At 50.7% G+C, this 22,608-nt stretch overlaps 1 protein-coding gene across 4 annotated transcripts in view; it reads right to left on the reverse strand.

The window, feature by feature from the left end:
- ACLY (ATP citrate lyase) overlaps positions 1-22,608 on the reverse strand; it is a 49,128-nt gene that overhangs the window by 13,483 nt on the left and 13,037 nt on the right. For 3 of the 4 annotated variants that reach the window (XM_081791297.1, XM_081791296.1, XM_081791298.1), the window contains 15 exons: positions 22,336-22,415; positions 21,062-21,192; positions 20,168-20,286; positions 18,913-19,049; positions 18,151-18,212; positions 16,613-16,730; positions 14,942-15,096; positions 14,237-14,327; positions 12,861-12,890; positions 10,146-10,287; positions 9,680-9,848; positions 7,461-7,565; positions 6,251-6,447; positions 1,971-2,052; positions 476-586 (listed from right to left, as the gene is read on the reverse strand). In XM_081791297.1, the coding sequence (XP_081647423.1) occupies positions 476-586; positions 1,971-2,052; positions 6,251-6,447; positions 7,461-7,565; positions 9,680-9,848; positions 10,146-10,287; positions 12,861-12,890; positions 14,237-14,327; positions 14,942-15,096; positions 16,613-16,730; positions 18,151-18,212; positions 18,913-19,049; positions 20,168-20,286; positions 21,062-21,192; positions 22,336-22,415 (1,729 nt within the window). The remainder of the gene's footprint in view (positions 1-475; positions 587-1,970; positions 2,053-6,250; positions 6,448-7,460; positions 7,566-9,679; positions 9,849-10,145; positions 10,288-12,860; positions 12,891-14,236; positions 14,328-14,941; positions 15,097-16,612; positions 16,731-18,150; positions 18,213-18,912; positions 19,050-20,167; positions 20,287-21,061; positions 21,193-22,335; positions 22,416-22,608) is intronic. The other variant, XM_081791299.1, reaches the window with a different exon arrangement.

Consider the following 22,608-nt stretch of genomic DNA (forward strand, 5'->3'; position numbering starts at 1 on the left):
CTTGCCATACTCAGCAGGAGCCAGGCGACCCGGGAGCATTTCTGTTGGATGCCGGTGACGAGCTGCACTCACTTTATGCCTCCGGGCACTTTCACGTACAGCCTCTCCCCACGCCCTGCCCCAGCAATGCGTCTGGGGTGCGTGCTCTCCCTCCTCTGTGTCCCTTTCGCTCAGCAAACTCCTTCTCAGTGCAAGCGTTACCTTCCCTGTGAAGCCATCTCAACTCCTCCAGACAGAAGTGTGCCCCACGCCAAGCAGGGACTCAGAGCCTTGTTCTGGCCTTAATCTGTTGACGACTGCCTCCCCCAACTGGATTTAACCTCCTAGAGAGCACGACCCTGACCAGACCTTGCAGTAACCAAGCAAATAAATATGTTCATTGCAGGAACCAGCTGCTTAATGAGAGGACCACACGGTTCACCTCGAATGCCCCTCTTCGGCCTTCCTGTCCAGGAGTGACCTGTCCCGGCCGTACCTCAGAGGAGAACATGGTGGCACAGGTCCCAATGCACCAGCAGACCACGGGCTTGGTGATGCGGCCCTCCTTGATGCCCCGGCAGATCTTATATTCCTCAGTGCCCCCGATCTGCCAAGGAACAAAAAAAAGCCCATTAGTTAGTGGAACCCATCCAGAGTTGCTGTGGGCAGCACCGCAGCAGGAAAATCTGTTCCAAATCAGGCAGGGCTCAGAGGCACCAAGAGTCCTAACTGACAACTTGGCTAGAAAATGAAGAGATGCTGGCTTTGGTCAAATAATAGCCTGGAAAATTGAGATGGGGTGCAAGGAAGAGTTGTGAAAGGGCAGTGGGTACCCTCTGAAGTCCCTGATCTAACCACAATCTAATCTGATTGGATCTGACCTGCTCAGAGGCACAGGCAAGGACAGAGGTCCTAGGACTCTCTCAAACTAAAAAAGTACACTTCTGGGACACCTGAGTGGCTCAGTCAGTTCAGCATCCGACTCAGGTGGTTCAGGTCATGATCTCACAGTTCAGGAGTTCGAGCCCCATGTCGACTCTGTACTGACAGCTCAGAGCCTACAGCCTGCTTTAGATTCTGTCTCCCTTTCCCGCACCCCCCCACCATGGTGCTCCATCTCTCTCTCTCTCTCTCTCTCTCTCTCTCTCTCTCTCTTTCAAAAATAAACATAAAAAAGCAAACAAAAAAAAGTACACTTCTTACTCCAGCTATGCACTTCCCAAGAGACCAAGGCCAGCCAAAAGTTTCTTCTTTATGTTTTTATGTATTAAAAAAAATTTTTTTTTATGTTTATTTTTGAGAAAGAGAGAGAGGCTGGAGGAGTAGAGTGAGGGAGACAAAGGATCTGAAGCAGACTCTGCATTGACAGCACAGAGCCTGATGCGGGGCTCGAACCCACAAACCCACAAACCGTGAGATCATGACCTGAGCCGAAGTTGGATGCCTAACCGACTGAGCCACCCAGGCACCCCCTATTGGCACTAAAATGTCTTGTGGCACCAAGAAGCAAGAACTTTTTCAGTGTTAACAGTGACAACCTCTAAGCCCCAGAGTGTAGGCAGGGAGCGGAATTACCAGGGACCGTCACTTTACGTTATATATAACCAGGGGCGCCTGGGTGGCTCAGTCAGTTAAGCATCTGACTCTTGGTTTTGGCTCAATTAGTGATCTCACAGTCATGAGTTTGGGCCACGCATCAAGTTGTGCTCACAGCATGGAGCCTGCTTCAGATCTTCTATCTCTCTCTCTCTCTCTCTCTGTCCCTCCCCTGCATGCGCATGTACTCTCTCAGATATAAATAAATGTTAAAAAAAAAAATTAAAAATCAATCAAACAAACAAAAAACAGGGGCTCAGGTCATGATCCCAGGGTCATGGGACTGAACTCCATGTTGGGCTCCATGCTGAGCGTGGAGCCTGCTTAGGTGTCTCTTTCCCTCTGCCCCCCTCCCCCGATCACAACCACTCTCTCTAAAGAAACCCAAAACTCACCTCTCCAAGAACCACAATCATTTTGACGCCTGGCGTGTCCTGGTAACGTAGCACGTGATCCATGAATGTTGAGCCAGGGTACCTGGTGACAGCAGAGAGAACACACGGGGTCAGGAGGCTCGGGGAGGTGTGTGTACATGTGTGGGAAGCATGCTAGTACCAGGAATGCTCTGAGGTTCTTCATGAGTGTGGGTGTCCGGTGAAGGCCCATAGATGCCTCAAGAATAATGGCGGGGGTGGGGAGGGTGGTAAGTAAATGAGGCACAAGGGAAGAGAAGGAGGGGAGGGGAGGTTGCTTGGCAGTAAGAGATGATTGGAGAGCACATGTTTGGGGGTTTTAAAATATGGCTGCAGGGCGCCTGGGTGGTTCAGTCAGTTGAGCATCTGACTCTTGATTTCAGCTCAGGTCATGATCCCAGGGTCATGGGATCGAGCCCCACGTCAGGATCTGAGCTAAGCGTGAAGACTGCTTCAGATTCTCTTTCTTTCCCTCTCCCTCTCTGCCCTTCCCTCCTGCTCGCATGTTCTCTCTAAAATAATAACTAAATAAAATATGGCTGCAAATTCTTTTAAGAAGGTAGAACCTCATGCTTCTCTTGAATACGGGTCAGACTTAATGATTAGCTTCTAATAAACAAAATGTGGCAGAAGCGATTCTAGGACAGTGACTTCCATGGCAGGGTTATAAAGACTAGCTTGTCTGGCACTCTGTCTTGAACTGCTCACTCTGGGGGATGCTGGCCATTATGTCCTGAGGACATTAAGCAGCCTATGGAGAAGCCCACAGAGAAGAACCACCTTACCAGCCCTGTGGATGAGCGACGTCCACCTCGGGCCCGCCGTCAGCATCGCTGACACCTCACACATCACTGCAACTCACCCCTCCCCCACGCCAGAAATGCCCACTTGAGCTGCCCTGAATCCTGACCCACGGAAACTATAAGGACAAATGTGGGGTTTTCTTGTTGTTTCAAACCTTTATTCTAGAGAGGGGGGTTGATCCCATGACCCTGGAATCATGACCTGAGCTGAGATCAAGAGTCGGACACTCGACTAACTGAGCCTCCCAGATGTCCCACGAGTGTTTTATTATAGTTTGAAGTGACTTGGTTTGCATGATTTTCTTCGAACACAGCAATAGATAATACAGTGTGCCACCTGATGTCCCAGGATTGGCAGGCTATTGCTAGGTCTATATATAGGTCCATATACATAGTTGACCCTTGAGCAATGTGGGCGTTAGGAATGCTAACCCCCACCACATGCAGTTGAAAATCAAACTATAGGGGCGCCTGGGTGGCGCAGTCGGTTAAGCGTCCGACTTCAGCCAGGTCACGATCTCGCGGTCCGTGAGTTCGAGCCCCGCGTCAGGCTCTGGGCTGATGGCTCGGAGCCTGGAGCCTGTTTCCGATTCTGTGTCTCCCTCTCTCTCTGCCCCTCCCCCGTTCATGCTCTGTCTCTCTCTGTCCCAAAAATAAATAAAAAACGTTGAAAAAAAAAATTAAAAAAAAAAAAAAAAAGAAAATCAAACTATAACTTCTGACTCCCCAAAAACTTAACTACTAATAGCCTATTCTTTTTTTTTTTTTTAATATTTATTTTTGAGAGAGCGAGAGACAGAGAGCGAGCAGGGGAGGGGCAGAAAGAGAGGGAGACACAGAATCTGAAGCAGGCTCCAGGCTCTCAGCTGTTAGCACAGAGCCCAACACCAGGCCCGAACCCATGAACTATGAGATCATGACCTGAGCCAAAGTCAGATGCTTAACTGACTGAGCCACCCAGGAGCCCCCTAATAGCCTGTTCTTAAAGATTTTTTTTTTTAAGTTTCTTTATTTAAGAGAGGCAGAGACAGCATGAGTAAGGGAGGGGCAGAGAGAGAGAGAGAGAGAGAGAGGGAGAGAGGGAGGGAGGGAGGGAGGGAGAGAGAGAGAGAGAGAGAGAGAAAGAGAGAGAGAGAGAGAGAGAGAGAGAGAGAGAAAGAGAGAGAGAGAGAGAGAGAGAGAGAGAATCTCAAGCAGGCTCCGCACTGTCAGCACAGAGCCCAATGCAGGGCTCGAACTCACCAAACTCTGAGATGATGACCTGAGCTGAAACTGAGAGTCGGGCGTTTAACCGACCGAGCCCTCCAGGCACCTCCCTAATAGGCTATTCTTAACCAGAAGCCTTACTGATAACAAAAACAGTCAATTAACACACATCTTGTATGTTTATGCATTATATACTGTATTCTTACACTAAAGTAAGCTAGAGAAAAGAGAATGTTATTAACAAAACCATGAGAAAATACATGTGGAGTGCTGTACTATATTTTCAAAAATCTGCATATTATAAGTGGACCCGTGCAGTTCAAACCCATGTTGTTCGAGGGTCACCTGTATTTTTTTTTCTCCTGTCATAGGAGTTTACAAAAGGATTGTTTAAGGCAAAGGATGCTTCTCTACAGATCTTCAAGAGCATTCTATCATGATCTCACAGGTTCGTGAGTTCGAGCCCCAAGTCGGGTTCTGCATTGACAGCGTGAAGCCTGCTTGGGATTCTCTGTCTCCCTCTCTCTCTGTCCCTCCCTCACTCATACTCTCTCAAAAATAAAATAAACATTAAAAAAAAAAAAAAAAAAAAGCAATGGCTAACACGTGTTATGGTATTAAGTACTAGGCATTACTCCAAAATAGTACCCTATTGATGACCCTACTGATTACTATTACTGTTCCCACCAACAAAAACAATGAGTATGCTATTTGTGAAATAAGAAATATCTACTGGGTCTCTGGCCCCAGTTCTTGATGCAGAGCTCCTAAAACCCTTGTAATCTTCTGAGTGACAGGGGTGCTACAGAAAGCTCCTGAGTCTGTTGGAATTTCCCGGGTGACAGGAGTGTCTTGTTCTCACAAGGCAACTTGGTGGATGCCTGCATAGTTCCTGGGTGGGGGCTGGTCTCTAGAAGACCCTGAAGTCATGGGGCGCCTGGGTGGCTTAGTCGCTTAAGCGTCTAATTTTGGCTCAGGTCATGATTTCATGGTTCGTCGGTTTGAGCCCCGCATCAGGCTCCATGCTGACAGCTTAGAGCCTGCAGCCTGCTTCAGATTCTCTCTCTCCCTCTCTCTCTCTCTCTCTCTCTCTGCTCCTTGCCCATTCTATCTCTCTCTCAAAAATGAATAAACATTAAAAAAAATTTTTTAGAAGACCAAGACATGATCAGAGTCCTGGAATTTTCAGCCCTACTCACCACTCTATGCGGAAGGGAGAAGGGCTAGAGATTGAATTAATAATCACACCTACATGATGAAGTCTCCATAAAAATCCCTAAAGAAAGGGGTTTGGAAAGCTTGTAGGTTGGGGAATACACCAAGGTGCTGGGAGGGTGGCATGCCCAGAAAGGACATAGAAGCTCCATGCACTGCTCCCTATAATTTGCCCTATGCATTTCTTTTATCTGATTGTTCCTGGGTTCTACAATCCATTCTAGCAAATTACCAACCCAAGAAGTGGGGCACAGGGACCCCCAGTGTATAGCTGGTTGCTCAGGAGTACCGGAAGCCCAGACTCATGATTGGCATCTGAAGTGGGGGCAGTCTTGTGGGACTGGGCCCTTCACCTGTGGGATCTGGTGCTGACTCCAAGTAGATACTGTCAAAACTGAAATGAACTGTAGAACACCCAGCTGGTATCTGCGGAGAACTGGAGAACTGCTTGGTATGGGGGGAAAAAAAATCCCAATATTTGGTAGCCAGAAGTGTGAGTGTGGTCATGGTAGAGAGTAAAGAAACAGTTCTTCCTTTCACTATTACCGACTACAGTTAACACCTGCTGAGTACTTGCTAAGTGCCAGGCTACCTTCTAGAAACACCTCACTAAATCCTCCCAATGACTCCATGAGGTGGGTGCTATTGTTTTACCCACGTGATCTGTAAGGATGTTAGAGCTCCAGGGAAGGTAAGGGACCTGTCCAGAACGCCTCCCTGGTAAACAGAGAAACTGGGACTCGAACCCCATGGTCTGATTTCAGAATTGGTCCTGCCAACCCCTGCATTCTGCTGCCTCACTATGGCCACAACACAGAGACAGCGTACAGAATTACCCCCAAAGCCCAAATACCTTTGAAAAACACCTTTTCCTGTTTTCTTCTGATATTATGCCCATGTCAGACCTGAGACAGGGTAGAGATGGCCCGTTTTATGGACTTAACTCAGTGGTAGCAAGCAGAGATTGGAGGATCCCACTCCCCTCTCCCAGCCTGCCCCTCCCAAATGTAAGAGGCCCGCCTTGGCCCAGCTGATCACCTGTCCCCGCCAATGGCCACACCCTCATAGACGCCATCAGTGGTCCGAGAGATGATATTGTTGAGCTCATTGGACATGCCCCCAGAACGTGAGACGTAGGCCACACTGCCAGGGCGGTACAGCTTGGAGGCCAGGATGTTGTCCAGCATCCCACCTGTATTCCCAATCTTGAAGCACCCAGGCTTGATGCCTCCAACCTGCAAGGGCAGAAACAGCAGTCAGGGAGGAAAGGTAAGCTCCCCACAGAGCTCAGGAGAATCCCAAAGCCCAACACTACCTGCTCAACCCCCTGTGGTCAGGACGGGGAGAAAATGTTCCAAGAGAGTTAACACCTACACACTGAGTTTCTGGCTTAAGAATCTCATCTCTCCCGCGAGCGACATTATGCGGAAAAAAAGAGAACCTTACTTGTAAAACACGGCTCACTACTACTGCACGTTCAGATATGTATACTCAGGGTTAAGTCACCTTGGCTCTAAAAGGGTGACAGCACCCATTAAAGTGTGAAACACAGGTGTATGCCTCTGCTCAAAATCACCCTTGCCTCTGAGATGAAAGCCCCCTTGCTTAACTAAAAGATCTTAGCTTCGGACAAAATTTTAACTCAACCACTAAGTAAAAACAACAACAAAATTGTCACAGAGCAGTTTCTTTCTATGTTGAAGACCTTTGGGCAAATAAAACCCCTAGGTAGATTTTCCTTTGGTTTACAATTAAAGTAATAAAGATTATGCTATGGTTGTATGGAGGTGGACAGAGAAAATCTCCCAGTTAGCCCCTTAAAACTATGAAAGTGACATGGCCTGGAGAGAGTAGATATGGCCCTTTAAAGTAGATATGCACTTTCAATAGGTACTCTCTGAATCTTTTCAACCTAACAGGGAAACAGAAGAGTCAACAACTTAGTTTTCTGTGGGCCCAGAACTTTATAAGATAGCCTTGAACTTAAAAGGCTTGGGGCAACTGGGTGGCTTAGTCAGTTAAGTATCTGACTTCGGCTCAGGTCATGGTCTCACAGTTCCTGAGTTCGAGCCCCGAGTCGGGCTCTGTGCTGACAGCTGGGAGCCTGGAGCCTGCTTCAGATTCCGGGCCTCCCTCTCTCCCTGCTCCTCCCCCACGCACACGCTGTCTCTCTCTCAAAAATAAATAAACATTAAAAAAAAAAGAAAGAAAGAAAGAAAGAAAAGGGTTTCTGGAAAAGGACACTCACAGTGGCAGGTCCAATGATGGTCACTCCCTTCTGGTCTGCCTTCTTGATCAGCTTCCTTGTGAGGGCCTCAGGGATGCCTTCAGCTATGATGGCAATGGTCCGGATCTAAAGGACAGTCCCTTCCTGTTAACTCTGTGCCTCAGATGAAGCAACGAGGCAGCAACCTATACAGGACCAACCTTCCATGCCCCCTTCCAGGCTCTAAGAACAAAGTAATGTTAACAGTATGCACCCCTTCCTCCCATAGACCTCTGTTCCTAGCCTCATCACTCCAATCCTCTTCCAAAAGGAGAGGCGAGAGGCATAGATACCCGAAACCAATCTCCATTGGTTAACACCACAGTAACTCAGTAACCCAAGCAGGAACAAATGTTTCTGAAAACCCATGACCGTCAAAGTGGCTACATTCTCTCCCATCCAAAAACCCTCAAGACTCAGACCCACCTGTCCCCCCCACCTGTCCTGATGCCTGCTCATAAAGCAAGTATCTACGGCTTTCTCCGCTGTACCCTCTGAGTCTCCGACTCTATGTCCCAGGGCCAGCACGGGACACGAGCTGCTTCCACACACAGACCAGAGACTGGGCTGGGGGAGAAAGCCAGAAGGGGTAGGGGTGGGGGGGTGGGGGAGTGGGGAGGAGGGTTGGGCAGGAAACATCAAGAACCATCTCTATCTGGCTCTCAGGGCCAGCAAACTTTTTCTGGCTTCGTCGGTCATATGGTCTCTGCAGTAACTGCTAAACTTTGCCTGTGTAGCATGAAGGCAATCATGGACAACATGTAAATGAATGAATATGGCTGTGTTCCAATAAAAGTTTATTTATAAAAACAGAGAGCTAAGTTTGACCCTTAGGCTATAGTCTGTTAACCTTTGCTCAAGAATAAAAAAACAACTCATTTTCAGCAGGTGTGTTTTCGTTTTTGTTTCACTGAGATGGGAACAAAAGTTTACATTCTCCAATCATAAGCTGAACTAGGCCAGTCTGGGATCAGACAATAATTTTGAACAGAAGAATCAATATCTTAATCTATAAAGGCTCGTACAGAGGGACCTGGGTGGCTCAGTAAGTTGAACATCTGACTTTGGCAGGTCACCATCTCACAGTTCGTGAGTTCAAGCCCTGCGTCGGGCTCTGTGCTGACAGCTCAGAACTTGGAGTCTGCTTCAGATTCTGTGTCTCCCTCTCTCTCTACCCCTCCCCGCTTGCACTCTGTCTCTCTCAAAAATAAACGTTAAAAAAATGTTAAAAAAAATATAAAGGCTCGTACAAATCAGTACCAAAAATGACAAATACCTCAACAGAAAAAAAGGAAGGGAGAGCAACTCGTAAAATATAAATGGTCAATAAATGTTTTTGAAAGTTCATCTTAGTTAATGATCAAAGATACACAAGTTAAGTAGAATGCCTATCACTCGTCAAATATGTGTTTTTATAACGCGAACATTCAAGTGTTGGCCAGGGTACAGGGAAGCAGGCATTCTTGGACTAGTGATGGAGATTATGTCCATACAACTTTTCTGGAGGGCACCTGGGCAGGATGGATCAAACAAAGGTTTTCAAATCTGTATATTCTGATGCAGCAGTCTGACTGGTTTAGACATTTGCGCTGGGGAAATAATTAAGGATATATGCAAATGTTCATCTAAGATGCTCACCATAAGACCTGAAAAAGCAAAACCGATGTTGCCAATAAATATTTATTGATGTAGAAAAAGTAACTGAAAACAATGGATTACAAAATAGTTACATACAGTGTTATTCCACCTGTTCAAATCCAGAAAAAGGTGCTGATAAGGATACACTCAAACGTTGGCAACCGTGTTTCTGAGAAATAGGACTTACTTAACTGAAGCATTTATGTTCTTCTTTTTATTTAACAGTATTTAAGTTTTCTTTGTAATAAATATGTAATGACTTCATAAGAAATTGCTTTTGATTCTATTCTTAGAGCCAGTCCTAGCAGCACAGGGAGGTTCTGGCAGAGGTAGATGATCCTGAACGGACTCTTTGTTAGCCCAGGTAAGCAGCCCTGTCTGGCTTGCCCGCCCTCAGTTACCACCCTACCTCCCTAACCCGACCTTCCGAAGATCAAGTGTATCCAACCACTTTCGATCGCCAGCCAGTCCTGAGTGCCAAGCCCTTTAGCCCAGGTGGCAGTGCCGGCTGACACCACTCAAGGGCTTTCCCTGCTTCCCCACCCCAGGACCCAGTGATCTACCTGTGAGTAGTTCATGGTCTCGATGGTACTGTCATAGGCTGAGCGGAGAGAGGCAAAGTTGATCAGCACGTCTACTTCTGGGTGCTTCTTCATGGCATCAGCCATGTTCTTGAAGACAGGGATCAGGATCTCCTTGTGACCCCAGTAAAACTTCTGCTTGTGGTCCCCGCTGTGAGAGAGAAGGAGGAGGGGTCAGGACAGCCCCAAACTGTCCGGGCTGGGGAGGGTGGAGCCAAGGGAGGAGCTTCATCTAGAAGGTGGAAAGACAGGGCCTCTGTCCTCAAAGAGTTCCAAACTCTGGGGAAAAGATCCCCCAGGAATATGGATCGCCCCAGTCTGGGATGGCAGGTGCTTCCCCACCCAAGGGGATAATCTTGCTGGCTCCCCCCAGCTCTTAGTGAGGGGGATGAGATGAGGAAATCCCACTTGGCAGCCATCTCTAGTTTCCCGCCCTGGTGGGACTCACGTGAAAGGGTACACCATGGCGGCCACGGAGGGCTCATCTCGGGAGCAGACGTAGTCAAAGTCCAGCATGCCCTGTACAGCCCGGGTCTGCATGCCCCACACGATGGCCTTTGTGTGGCGGCTGAAGAGGGTGGCACTCTTTCCTGGTGGGCAAAGACACAGCGAGTGCACCCAGAACACACACCCCCGGGAGACCCTCAGGGGCTGCCACACCCCTCCATGCCCAGTCCAGGGAGGGGGGCTCATCACCACCGCAGAGCAGCGTCAAGAGGATGGGATTCTGAGAACTTGGGGAAGAGGTGCCTTGTTTTTTCTGGAAAGAGGGGGCAGAGAGAGCAAAGAGAGCTAAGAGGACCTGCCTGGCTGGTAAAGAGCTAGCAACGAACACAGAAAGGACTCCCATGCAGAGAACAGGTCCACAGGCAGAGAATCCCTATAGGACCTGCTCACCTTCACAGGAAAGGAGTATAATCAGCATTTTGCTTATATGCCAACAAAGGCTTGATAAATTATTTTTAAAGTCACCAAGAAAAAACTAAGCTCTCCTAATTCTAGTGCCTGCAGGATTTTAAACAACCCAACAATCACCACCTCTAAAGCTGGACATAAATCAGCTTGGGTCAGGATCCGAATCCTCATGATTCTAGGTCAGTGTAGGTCCAAAGTAGAGGCTGGCCATGGCCTTACTATTTCTACCTGAGGTTCTGGCCTAGGTACACTGGCTCTCAGCACCTCCCCACATTCTCTGTGCTGTTCCTCCTGCCCTCCTCCCTCTGGCCCTTTCCTGATCAGAACAATGTTCTTGGCTGGTCCCGCAGGGCAGAAAGGAGAGGCAAAAGAAGGGGGGGGAGAAAGGGCTCAGAAATGCTTCCATGCCTTGAAGGGAAACGCTCCTTCGCCACCCTGCAGGCAGGTGACCGGACTCTCCCTTCTCTGCAAGTCCTGCTGGAGGAAAGTAGCCCCCCAGGGAGGTTCTCAGCTCCCCCAGGGAAATCAATGCACTGAGCTCCGTGGCCATCTGGTATTAATTAACCTAGTGTACTAGTCTAGTGTGGGCTTTGCTAATCAGGCTCAAGATGTGATTTAATAAATTTGAGATCACTCTCCCAAGGCATGTGGGGTTCTCATCCCTACACAGGCTTGCTTCTTCCCTCCCAGCTGTAAGCTTCCCATAGCACAAGGCTCCTGCTGTTCCAAATACCTAGGACTTATTGTCACCGGACCCATCTGGGTTCTCACAAGACACGGGATCACAGAACAAAGGAAGCCACCTAATCCGGTACCCTCACTTCCCAGTCCCAGGAACCGGAAGCTTGGAGATGCCAAGTGACAGAGATCCTGTCATCTAGCATCAGAGCCAGATTATATACTAATTTAAGGTGCAGCTCAATTGTGCAAAGGAGGAGGGGAGATACAAACCAGGGTGGCCCGGCCCCTCCCCACCCTCGCAGGAGGGGGGCCCAGACGGACCCAAGTCAGAGTGCGAGCAAGCACACATACACACATCTGTCTACCCAAAAGACTACAGAAAGGGACAAAGCCTGGAATCTCTAGAAGCCCAACTGTACCTCCAGCGTGAAAGGCGCAGAATTAGAGCACAGAGAAGGCTGTCATCCTCAGCTAACCAGCAGCAAGGGCCTCAGAGAACCCCTGCTGCAGGCCTAACATCCCCACCAGACGCCCCTGCTGGCTGCACTATCTGTCCTCCTCTCCCTCCGAAGTCTGGCTCAGGAACTAACAATAAGATAAGCCCACCCCTTGGATGCAAGAGCTCTCAGAACCGGAGTAGACCCCTGTTCTCTCGGCACAGTGCTTGGGTCATTCAGGTAACAAAGGATCTCGCCAGAGACAGGAACCAGAGGGATTAAAGGCAGATGGTCAGAGGTTTGCATTCCTGGCCTTTCCAGGGGGATACCTGACCCTAGCCTAGGTGCCCCTTCCCCTCCCCTTAGCAAGGTATCAAAGGTCATCATCAGAAAATTTTTCCCCCTCCCCTGGAGCAAAATCTCTCATAGCTGTGAAAGTCAAAAAGTCAAGCAGAAGCAGAAACCCTGACACTTTGAAGCAATGAATCCATTCACTTTAGGCAATAGGCGAATGTGTCTTTGCGTGAACGTGTGAGTGAGCACTGAAAATGTCCCTTGTAAGCAGTGACCTCATTCACCAGACCAAACCCAGATCCCCTCCACAGATTTACTGCACATCCATCCAGGCTTCTACATCTCCCCTTGTCCAGCCTGTCTTCCGCAAAAACCCAGAGAAATCTAAACCCATGGCTGGCACTGAGAGCTCAGGGATGCAGCAGGCAGGAGTGAGGCTTGGCAGGAAAAGAGGCCATGAGACCCAGATGGGAATCGGGAGAGCTGAGGCTGCCCTCCGTGCGCTTGTGCTGCCACCACCCTCCACCCCACTTCAGTGTCCATGGCTCCCTCCTTCCCAGGACTCCCCTCCCTCCTCAGCAGGCGCCACCCCTACTCTCCAAGGCGTTGGGCCCAGCTGTTGCTCCTACGCTCCACGCCATGTCCTGTCCTGAGTGGAGAGCCAGAGACAGCCGGCCAGGAGAGTGCTGAGTGGGGGTGGGAGTGACTAAGCAGGGGTGGGAAGGGGAGGGAGAGCAAGGACTAGGACTTGGGGGGGGGAAACAAAGCACACAGTTAAGACTATAACCCACTAACAAAGCCACACACAGAGCTGGGGCAGGGCAGGGGCATCCTACCTTGCAGGGATCTTGGACTTGGGACTGAATCTGTCAAAGAAAATGACCAAGGCAACTGAGTCACCTGCTGGTAGTTGGAGGCTTTAGAGGGAGAGGGTGGGAAAAGGGAAGGATCCCAAGGACAAGCCTCACAGGGCTGACGCCCTCACCAAGTCTTGTCTATTCCACAATGGACAGGAGTGAAGCCGACCGAAGAGGAGAGAGTGCTGATCAGCACAGCAGAAGCAAGAGAGGGCAAAGGGCCAAAGGGGCAGAGAGGGGGCAGGAGGAGCCAGAAGGCTTGGAAGGTGTGCTGAACACCAAAGCCCCCAGGCCTGGTGGAGGGACAGCTGACCCCATCACACCCTTGAAATGCCAATCCCGTTTTGTCCCCATGAAGCCCAGTAAGAGGATCAGGTTATCGTAGAGCTGGACTTGTCATTCTGTGGACAAAGCTGCTGGTTTGGGGACTGCGGGGAAACAGTGTGCAATCTTGAGTGCCTGGAGCCAGTGTAACTATTTCCCAAAATGCCTCAAGTGCAGACTTCCTGTACCAGGAAGGGGCTACATTAATTAACACTGGCTGTAAGAGCTGGGTGGTGGCAGGGGTCGCATCTGATGAACCAGAGGACGGACAGACACAGAAGGCAAACTGCGGATGGGCTGGTAAATGACGTGTGCTCTTACGGTGGGCTCACAGGAAGGGGGGGTCTTTGTAGGAGCCCCAAGAGGTTGGGCAGGCAGGAACCACTGTGAGGGCCCTTGCTCTGCTGGACCAGCTCTAGGCTCCTGCTCTCCACTTAGAAGTGGAGTCTGGGAGGGGCGCCTGGGTGGCTTAGTCAGTTAAATGACCAACTTCGGCTCAGGTCGTGATCTCCCGGTTCATGAGTTTGAGCCCTGAGTCAGGCTCTGTGCTGACAGCTCAGAGCCTGGAGCCTGCCTTGGATTCTGTGTCTCCCTCTCTCTCTCTCTTCCCCTACCCCACTCATGTTCTGTCTCTCTCTCTCTCTATCTCTCTCTCTCTCTCTCAAAAATAAATAAACATTAACAAAAAGAAAAAGGAAAGAAAAAAAAGAAGTGGAGTCTGGGAGGCCTTGCCACCCCCAGGTATTTCTGTCGCCCTGTCTCCTTCGCCACTTCACACAGCCCCACGGAAGTAAGGGGACAGAGGGGAAGACAGTGGGGAGCGAGGTGACCCAGGTGCAGCGTGGGGAGCCCACAGAAAGGCTCAGGAAGGTTCAACTCTTCATGTCCTCGTGTCCATTTGGCCCATGTGCCATGCACACTCTTACAGCACAGCCCAAACCATGTTCCGGCGCCCCAGCAGGGCCCACCCCAGCAGGGCCCAGAAAGGACAGGCAGACAGGGAGTGCCTGAATCTGCTGGCTGCCACTTACCTTGTGGCATGGCAGGCTTGGCCTTCTTTGCGGGTGCCACCTCATCAGCCCTGGACTCAGAAAAAGATGCCGTCCTACTGGGGGCTGGAGTCTGGGGTGGGACAAGGAGACAAGAGTCACAGGTAGCAACTGGGAAAAAGAACTATTAGTCCTTGAGCTTTGGAGCCTTAAGGCCCCAAAGAAATCAGGTAATAAGAATCCTGTACAGCACTATCTTCTACTAAGTGCTTGCAAAAGTACTACTACAACAACCCTCTTGAGATAGGAATTAGTATTGTTCTAGGTCACAGATAAGCAAACTGAGGCTCTGGAGGGTAAGACACCTGCCAAGGTCTCTCTCTCAACAGGATTTGAACTCCAGTCTGATTTAAAAACCCCTGGTCTTGGGGCATCTGGCTGGCTTAGTCTGTGGAGCATGAGACTCTTGATTTCGGGGTTGTGAGTTCAAGTCTCACGTTGGGTAAAGAGCTTACTTAAGAAACTAAACTAAACTAAACTAATAAAACCCGGTAGGCTTTCCATTATACTACCTTGATTGGGCAGAAAAAAAGCCAGCAGAGATCTAGAAACCAACCCGTCTTTCTCCAATGCCCACAGACGACTAGGAACAGAAGAGGGGCACTTGTGTCCTGGATGGGAGGGAGGTAGGAGAGGGTGACAAAGATGACAAGGCAGGTTTTAAGGCAGAGGAGAGGGGGCACCTACCGAGGTACTCCCACTGGCATTAAGGAGGAAGTTTGCAGTGTGGGCCGCTGTGGGTGGCTGGTTGGGGATGGGCCGGTGGCCTAGGGCCATGCCCACAATGGCTGTCATGTGAGTTTCAGTCCCAAAGACATGGATGGGGATCCCAGTAGTCTTCCCTGTGAGGGAAGAAAAGAATCCATCATTCAAGTCTTCAAATAAGTGTCCACGTCCACACTGCTCTGCAAGGGGCCCTGCCTGGCATCTAGTGCCTTCTGCACAAGGCCAATTATCCAAGATAGACCAACCGTCATATTTTTACCACCAAACAAATCTCCATAAAGACCACCTGCTTTGATAAGAGCAAGGCCTGGCTTTACTGACACCCTGAAGTGCAACCACAAGCACCGTCCTGCTGTGGGCAGCGAGACCCTGGCCCTCCCATCCCTCAACCTCGACTTCCGCCCGGCCTGGCCTCTGTGCCTGGGCCTTGGGCTCATTTCCTCAGGGCTCCAGCCCCCCTCGGTCCTCTGTGTGGAGCTCTCTCGTCGCTCGCCACCTCCTCCTCCGTCTCCCCTGCCACTTCACTGTACACATCCCTAACTGAGAGGGATCAACCTCTTAGTAAGTGTTTACTTATTTAATGTTCTGTGAGTTTAATGGCCAGACCGTGACTAACATTCACCATGCTGTCCCGAAGGCTGGGCCCATGGCAGGAACTCAGCTGTAGGTGAAAACGAGGACCTGGCACCCCTTCAGGTGATTGAGGCAGGTTCCTATTTGCCACGGATACCAGATTTGCAAAAATGGGAAGATGGCAAGCTTTTGCCCCTCCAATCAAAGGGCATGGCACGCGTCTGTCACCCCTCCAACGCTTCATGTGAATTCCTGCTCCCCACATAAGTGCTCCTAGCAATGAGGTCTGCACTCTGCTCTCTTGTTCTACCAATTAACCAATCGTCCCCACCTCTCCCCCCACAGCCCAAGGGGTCTCCACCCTCCTGCCCCTGAGCCCGTGCTCCACCCAGCAGCCAAAACAACCCTTCTAACCCAAAATCAAGTTGTGCCACTTCCTCAAAGTCTTCCAGAGGCTGCCAGCCCAGGGTCACGGCCAAGTGCTCCCCCGTACCTGTACCAGTCCCACATAGCTCCCACTGCCTCCCACCCTTACCTGCCAACACCCTGCCCTCGCTCCCTCGGCCCTGCCTGCTGGTCCTGCACAGCAGTACGCTCCCATTCAGGGCCTTGGAACTTGGCCTTCTCTCTGCAGACACTGCTAAGTGCTCTCTCCTCTCCTCCAGGTCACTGCTCAAATGTCACCGTTTTGGGGGGGCTTCCACCGATCACCCCATTAAAACCGGCCCTGTCCCCTCCCACGCAAGCTATCCCTTTACTCGGCTTTGTTTACCTTCATGTCACCTAGCGCCACCTGACATTACTGTCGATGTTTTCAACAGCACGAGGGATTGCTGTCGGTCAAATGTACAGCTGCAACCCCAGTGCCTGGCACACAGGCCACACAGAGCAGGTGTTCCGCAAATATCTGTTAAATGAACAGCTGAATGGAAATGTTTTCTGAGCCATTGTGAAGTTCAGGTCGAGCTCTGCATCAGAGGAGCGCACACACTGGAAGTAGAAGCAAGTGTCCGAAGACCCGGCACAGAGCGCTGGGGACAGAAAAGGTCGCCATCTTACCGACTTCTCCCATCACCCGCAAGCCCTCCTGATAGTTGGGGCCGCCTCTTCGGACAAAGATCGTGACCTCGTGCTCCTTCAGGGGACCCTGGTAATCTCGAATTGCTCTCACGATGCCCTGGAAGCAGGAAGGGACGACAGACATGTGCCTAAAAATAAGGCAATTATTTATAATCACGATGAACGAACATCCCAGGGGTACCTAACAAGGACTGCTTCTCACGAAGAAGCATGGCAGGCCCCGGCAGTCAAGAATTCACACGTGTGTTGGGGCGCCTGGGTGGCTCAGTCGGTTGAGCGTCCAACTTCGGCTCAGGTCATGATCTCACAGTTCGTGAGTTCGAGCCCCGCGTCGGGCTCTGTGCTGACAGCTCAGAGCCTGGAGCCTGTTTCGGATTCTGTGTCTCCCTCTCTCTCTCTGACCCTCCCCGGTTCATGCTCTGTCTCTCTCTGTCTCAAAAGTAAATAAACGTTAAAAAAAAAAAAAAAAAAAAAAGAATTCACACGTGTGGACTGGACTGCGCACAAGCAACCGAAAGGCCCAGGACATGCAGTCGCTTGTGATGTTGCTGGGGCAGCAGTTTGGAGTCCCTGGGAGTCACACCCCTCAATGCATAGGGTGCCGTCTCCAGGCATTCTTGTTATCTCTTATTGCAGCCGGGGCAGGTGGTGAGGATCTAGACCAGGGTCCTATGCAAGGGTTCTCAGAAGTATCAGGATCTAGTCCACTTAAATATCAAAGTCCTACTAAAGTTTCTTCCAGCGATTTTGGAGAACAGCCCTTGCAATGGGTATCAACTCTGGAAACAATTTGGGAGAATGAACAGGTGTGCACCAATGCGGTCTTTCCTGGGTCAGAAGTCTAATTTCTGTCACCCAAGGCATGTCACCTGGTTGCTGTTCCAGAAGTAACCATCCATATCGACAGGGCTGCCTTTATTATAGGGTTGCTCAAAAGTTAAAATAAAACTGCCAAGGTTCACCTGTTTCAGATTGGTCTGTTGAATCAGGACCCATTAGAGAGACTCTGTTTTTGGCAAGACTGACGAGGCCTGGTCCCCCACTTCATGAGAGCTCAGACTTTCAAGGTGGACATTTATTTATCCATCATTCTCAAATATGCGCTACCAGAAGGGACATTCCCTGAGCGTCGGACAGTACAGAACAAGAAATGGCCTCCTGAGGACTCTCGAGCCAGGTTAGCTCTGTTGCCCTTTTTGACCAGCAGTCCCACTCAGAACTGTGTGCCCTCACCCCTGACCTGTGCACAGGGACCAGGCTGACAGGCCTCAGCTGGATGAGCAAGAGCCTCCGATCATCGATCCATTTTCCTCATTCTGACCTTTTGGAGAAGACCCAAATCTATCCCAGCGTCTTCTGCATCCCCAACAAGGGCCCCTGGGACAAAAGCCCCTACTCAGCTGGGTAAGTCATGGAAACCTGCTTCTGCCTCAAACTTTGCTTACAGAAACCTCCCTTCCTGGCTTTTCCCAAACCCACATTCCCCAGAGACTACACGGTCCCCGGTGGCTGGTTACCTTGAATGTGGCAGCCACATTGGTGAAGTTTGCAATGCTGCCTCCAATGATGAGGATCTTGCCTGTGTTGGGAGTAAGAGAGGTCAAAAAAGGGTTAGAAAAGTAGAACATCCTACCAGAAATCCAACCGAGGGCGTTCTCTCTTCTCTAAGCACGGATCCCTCAACTGTTAGGAGGTGTCAGTGCAGAGGCTGGGTGGGGTGGGGAGCAGGCTGACCTCCCTTGACATCCGTTCAGTCTTAACCAATTCAGCTCTCCATTACCCATGCCACTGAGCAGGTGGTTAATCCAAACCCACAGAACCTCTACGTCATTCCTGGCTGCCACTGAGAAACCCGGTTTAATTTCTGGATACTCCTGGGTAGGAATCTCTATTGGCTCAAAGGAAAGGGAACTGGTATGTGTAGCCCCCAAACACTAGACAGGCGGTAAAGTGAAGCTGGGAATCCCACAGCCCAAACAGTAAGTGTAGAAGTGGGCCGCTAAGAACTGAGTTTCTACAAGTCAGTAAGAGCACATTGCTACCTCCTCCCTTGCACCTGCCTACAGGACTTTATGTACATATCGCTTCCTTGCTTCCCCGCAGCCTCCATCTGACAGAGGCCACACTACCCACTGTACAGTTGGGAGAAACAGAGGTCCAGAAGCTAAATAGCCCCAGGCCGCAAAGGAGCAGGGCCACAACCCCAGTGCCTCCTCGCCCAAAGCTATTCCCACTGTGGCACAATGGACCATCCTGGGAAAGGAGCGTGTGTGTCTCACCATCTGGGTGCTTCTCCCGGGTCATGAGGGAGAGGATCGTCTTGGCATAGTCATAGGTCTGCTGCTCGCTGGGGGCGCCTGAGTATTCCCCATAGTTTGCCAGCTCATTGACACCCCCTAGGTCGCAGATGGTATCACTGTCAGGAAGACACGGAAGTCAGTGCTGATTCTGACTCTAGTGGCTGAGGGTGGCAGCCTGGTGCCGATGAGGACACACAGATGCCCCGAAAGCCCCATAGTCAGCTTATGGAACCGACCTCTCGGGCCTCAGACCCTCAAGGTCCAGAGAAGTCACACTTGAAGTCACATCAGGCTCTCCCGGGCAGCACTCTCTGCCAGCCCCCAGCCACAGTGGGGTCCTGGATTGACAACATTAAGTAAAAGGAACAAGGAGCACCTCCCAATACAAAGAAGAATCACATATTCCAGGAGTCCCTGCTTGGCTGCCCAACGGAGAAGTAAAATGGTTGCAACTAGAGGAGAGCTCAGCCAGGCGTGGAGGGGAACATGGCAGATTACTGCCTGGAAACGAACAGATGTCTACTGTGCTTTAAGTGAAAAACCAATTACTGCAAAGACTGTGGAATATGATCCCAATATTCTTATAAACTGTTAAAGTATGATACTTATACAGGCATTAAAACAGCTGGAAGGACACACAGCAACGTGTTCACTGTGGTGACCTACTAGCAGGAGAGATGGGGAGACAGCCAAGCGATGTTTACTATTGGGTTCTTTTCTGCATTTATTGTATCTCTGCAGGAAGCCCATAGCACTAACTATAAAGATTTTAAAAAATAAAAATAAACAAGGGGCTTCTGGGTGGCTCAGTCGCTTATATGTCTGACTCTTGACTTCAGCTCAGGTCGGAGTGTCACCGTTCATGGGATCGTTGGACTCTGCTGACAGCACAGAGCCTGCTTGGGATTCTAGCTCTCCCTCTCTGTGCTGACAGCTCAGAGCCTGGGGCCTGCTTTGGATTCTATGTCTCCCTCTCTCTGCCCCTCCTCCGCTCGTGCTCTGCCTCTCTCTCTCAAAAATAAACATTAAAAAAATTTTTTTTAAGTAAGAAAGTTGAAGGGGACAGTGTACATACAGGGCAGGCTTTTACCAGAGCCCTGCTTTACGCCAAGGGGAGAAGATGAAGACCCCCCCCCCCCATCCCCACTCCAAGGTAAGGCAATCTGATCTAGGCTGTGCGCACATGGACTCGGGGTAGGCCCAACTGCCATCCTTTCAGTAGCCCCTCAGTCACCTGTACACAACAGAGGCACCACCTCCGGCCACCATGGTCCAGATCCTCCCCTTGGGGTTCAGCAAGGTCAGCTTCAGGCTCGCCCCACTTTTGGCATCTAGGTCTGCAATGTAAGCTTCCTAGGGACCAGACAGCAACAGGTGGGTCCTGGGGATACCCCCTTCACCAGGTCCCAGCACCTGGGACCCTGTCCCTTTCCCTGAAGACACATGAAGCGGTCCTCCATTGTCTCAAGAGGGTCAGGGAGAGGGGTTGTGCAGGGTCCTATGTACCTGGGACAAAACACGATGATGTCCTCAAGGACCAGAACCACCCATAGCCACAGTCGCTGCCTGGGGACAAACTTCCCAACTCCTTTCTCTCTGTCCTCAAGTCCCTGACCCTCTGCCCAAGTCCCAGGTCTCACTAGGTCACCCTGCTTCTAAACAGCCCCCAATCCCAATGTCTGCCTGCCTGGTTCATCACACGCCCCTTCTTCCGGCCCAACCTCTTGCCCTGGCCTGGGTTATGACTCACAGGCCTAATCCTGCTGTGAAGACCTCTCAGATGATGTGGTGGGAAAGAGCAATTAAAATTCTCAGCAAGCGGCCAAGAGAACTACCTTCCCCCGGCAGGATGAGCAAGATCCACTCGGAATTATCAACAAATCAAGTTAAGAGCCCAGGGAGGTTGATTGAGAGAGAAGTCTAAAAGGATTTCTGGCCGGGATTCAGAGGCTTGGCTGACTCCCACCCCCACCTCCTTTGGGGGTTTTAAGAAAATTAAATGGCTCTCGACCTTCCCTTCCTGCCAAATAAACAGCGCACAAGGGGGGCCCGATGCTCCTCTGAGATTAGTCACCCTCCCCCAGGTCCCCATCATGTTCCATCTCCTCCCCAGAGCAGCCAGCCTTACCTCTGGATAAGCTTCCCGCCCGAAGGGAGGAGGGAACTCTATATCACCCCACTTCACTTTGCAGATGTAGTCGGCTGTGGCATCTACCTTGGCCGCCAGGTCAAGGACATAGACACCATCTTTGGTCACAACTGTGAGAAAAGCAGAGGTACTCAGATGCCAGCCCCCCGGCAAAGGCGTCTACCACCAACCTCCAAACCCCTCCACAGGCTTCCCCATCACCACCTCCCGAGGTCCCACCCAGACCTAACAACTACCCAGCTCTGCAAGAAACCGGACGGCCATTCCACACAGCTTTTCCCCCGTTAGAAGAGAAATAAATTAATTAAGACCACTCCCCTCCCTCCCTGACTTACAGGTAATGTGACAGGGATGTCGTGTTTAGTTGCCCTGGCAATTTTTTAACATTTTTTGAAAAGCGACACTCCATGCCTTAAATATCTAACCATTCACCCATCCACAGCCCTACCACTAAAACATAAAGTGTTAAGGTACGAGCTGCTGTTGGGAGGCCCCCCACCCCGACCCCAACCCTTAGGTGTATATATCTGGGTTTCTCGAGGTTGGCCAGGAGAAGCCTTAGTTGCCTGTGGGAGTGGGAAACCACTGGGTACACTGAGCCCCCAGCCAGCAGGATTCATTTACTGCCCATTAACTGGACATCCATCTTCCCTTTACCCCTGGGTCGTTTAACTAATGAAGTCAGCAAACAGCCATCTGGTCCATTAGAGGGGTTGCATCCCCAGCTGGAATCTGGAATCTGGACTTTGCCCTGAACAGCCCTGGCCAGAGCCAGCTCACGCCACCTGCCTCCCTCACAGCCTGAGGGGCCTGGACCAAGATCTTCCCAGCTTGGGGATCAATGATTGACCAATTCCTGGGGAGTGCTCCAAGGGCCTGAAGAGGAAAGAAGAGCCTGAACGGTCAGACCAGTGAAGGGGCAGCCCAGGTCCTGGGAGAACAGCCTAACCCCTGCCAGGAATAGCCACTAAGCAGAGTCAGATCAAAATCAGGACTTCCCCATCACAGAACAAAATAAGAGCAAAGAAAGCTGGAGGTGGTTAAACAGGAATTATCGTTGTCTTCTGAGAGCTCGGAAACGAGAGACTGCACTCCACGAGCCCAGACATCCCTCTACACACCGCACACCCGGCAGTGCCCTCTACGCGTGGGGGGGGTCTGGTGTGTCGAACGTCAAGGCCAGGGTTACCACAGGCACTGAGACCCTGTTATAACTGTCCTTTGCCCAGGCCCACGCCAGCAGAGCCAGTTACCAAGGGGGTTGATCTCGAGGTAGGTGAAGTACAGATCCTCATAGAAATTGAAGAGACCAGAGATAAAGCTGGCCAGAATCCTAGAGCGGGAAGGGAGAGAGAGACGGTCAATCTTCAGGGAGGGGCAACAGGCTCGGCAGCACGTCCCAAACCTCCCTCTCCCCACGGCCATCTCTTACTGACAGCTCCTCTTCCCAAAGCCTGCCCTGCCAACCTCTCGCTTCCCTCTGTAAGCCCTGCTCCCTGGACATCACTCTTCAGCCACTGAGACGG

Source organism: Panthera onca, chromosome E1 (genome assembly GCF_046562875.1).
Source record: "Panthera onca isolate mPanOnc1 chromosome E1, mPanOnc1 haplotype 2, whole genome shotgun sequence".
NCBI classification, from domain to species: Eukaryota; Metazoa; Chordata; class Mammalia; order Carnivora; family Felidae; genus Panthera; species Panthera onca.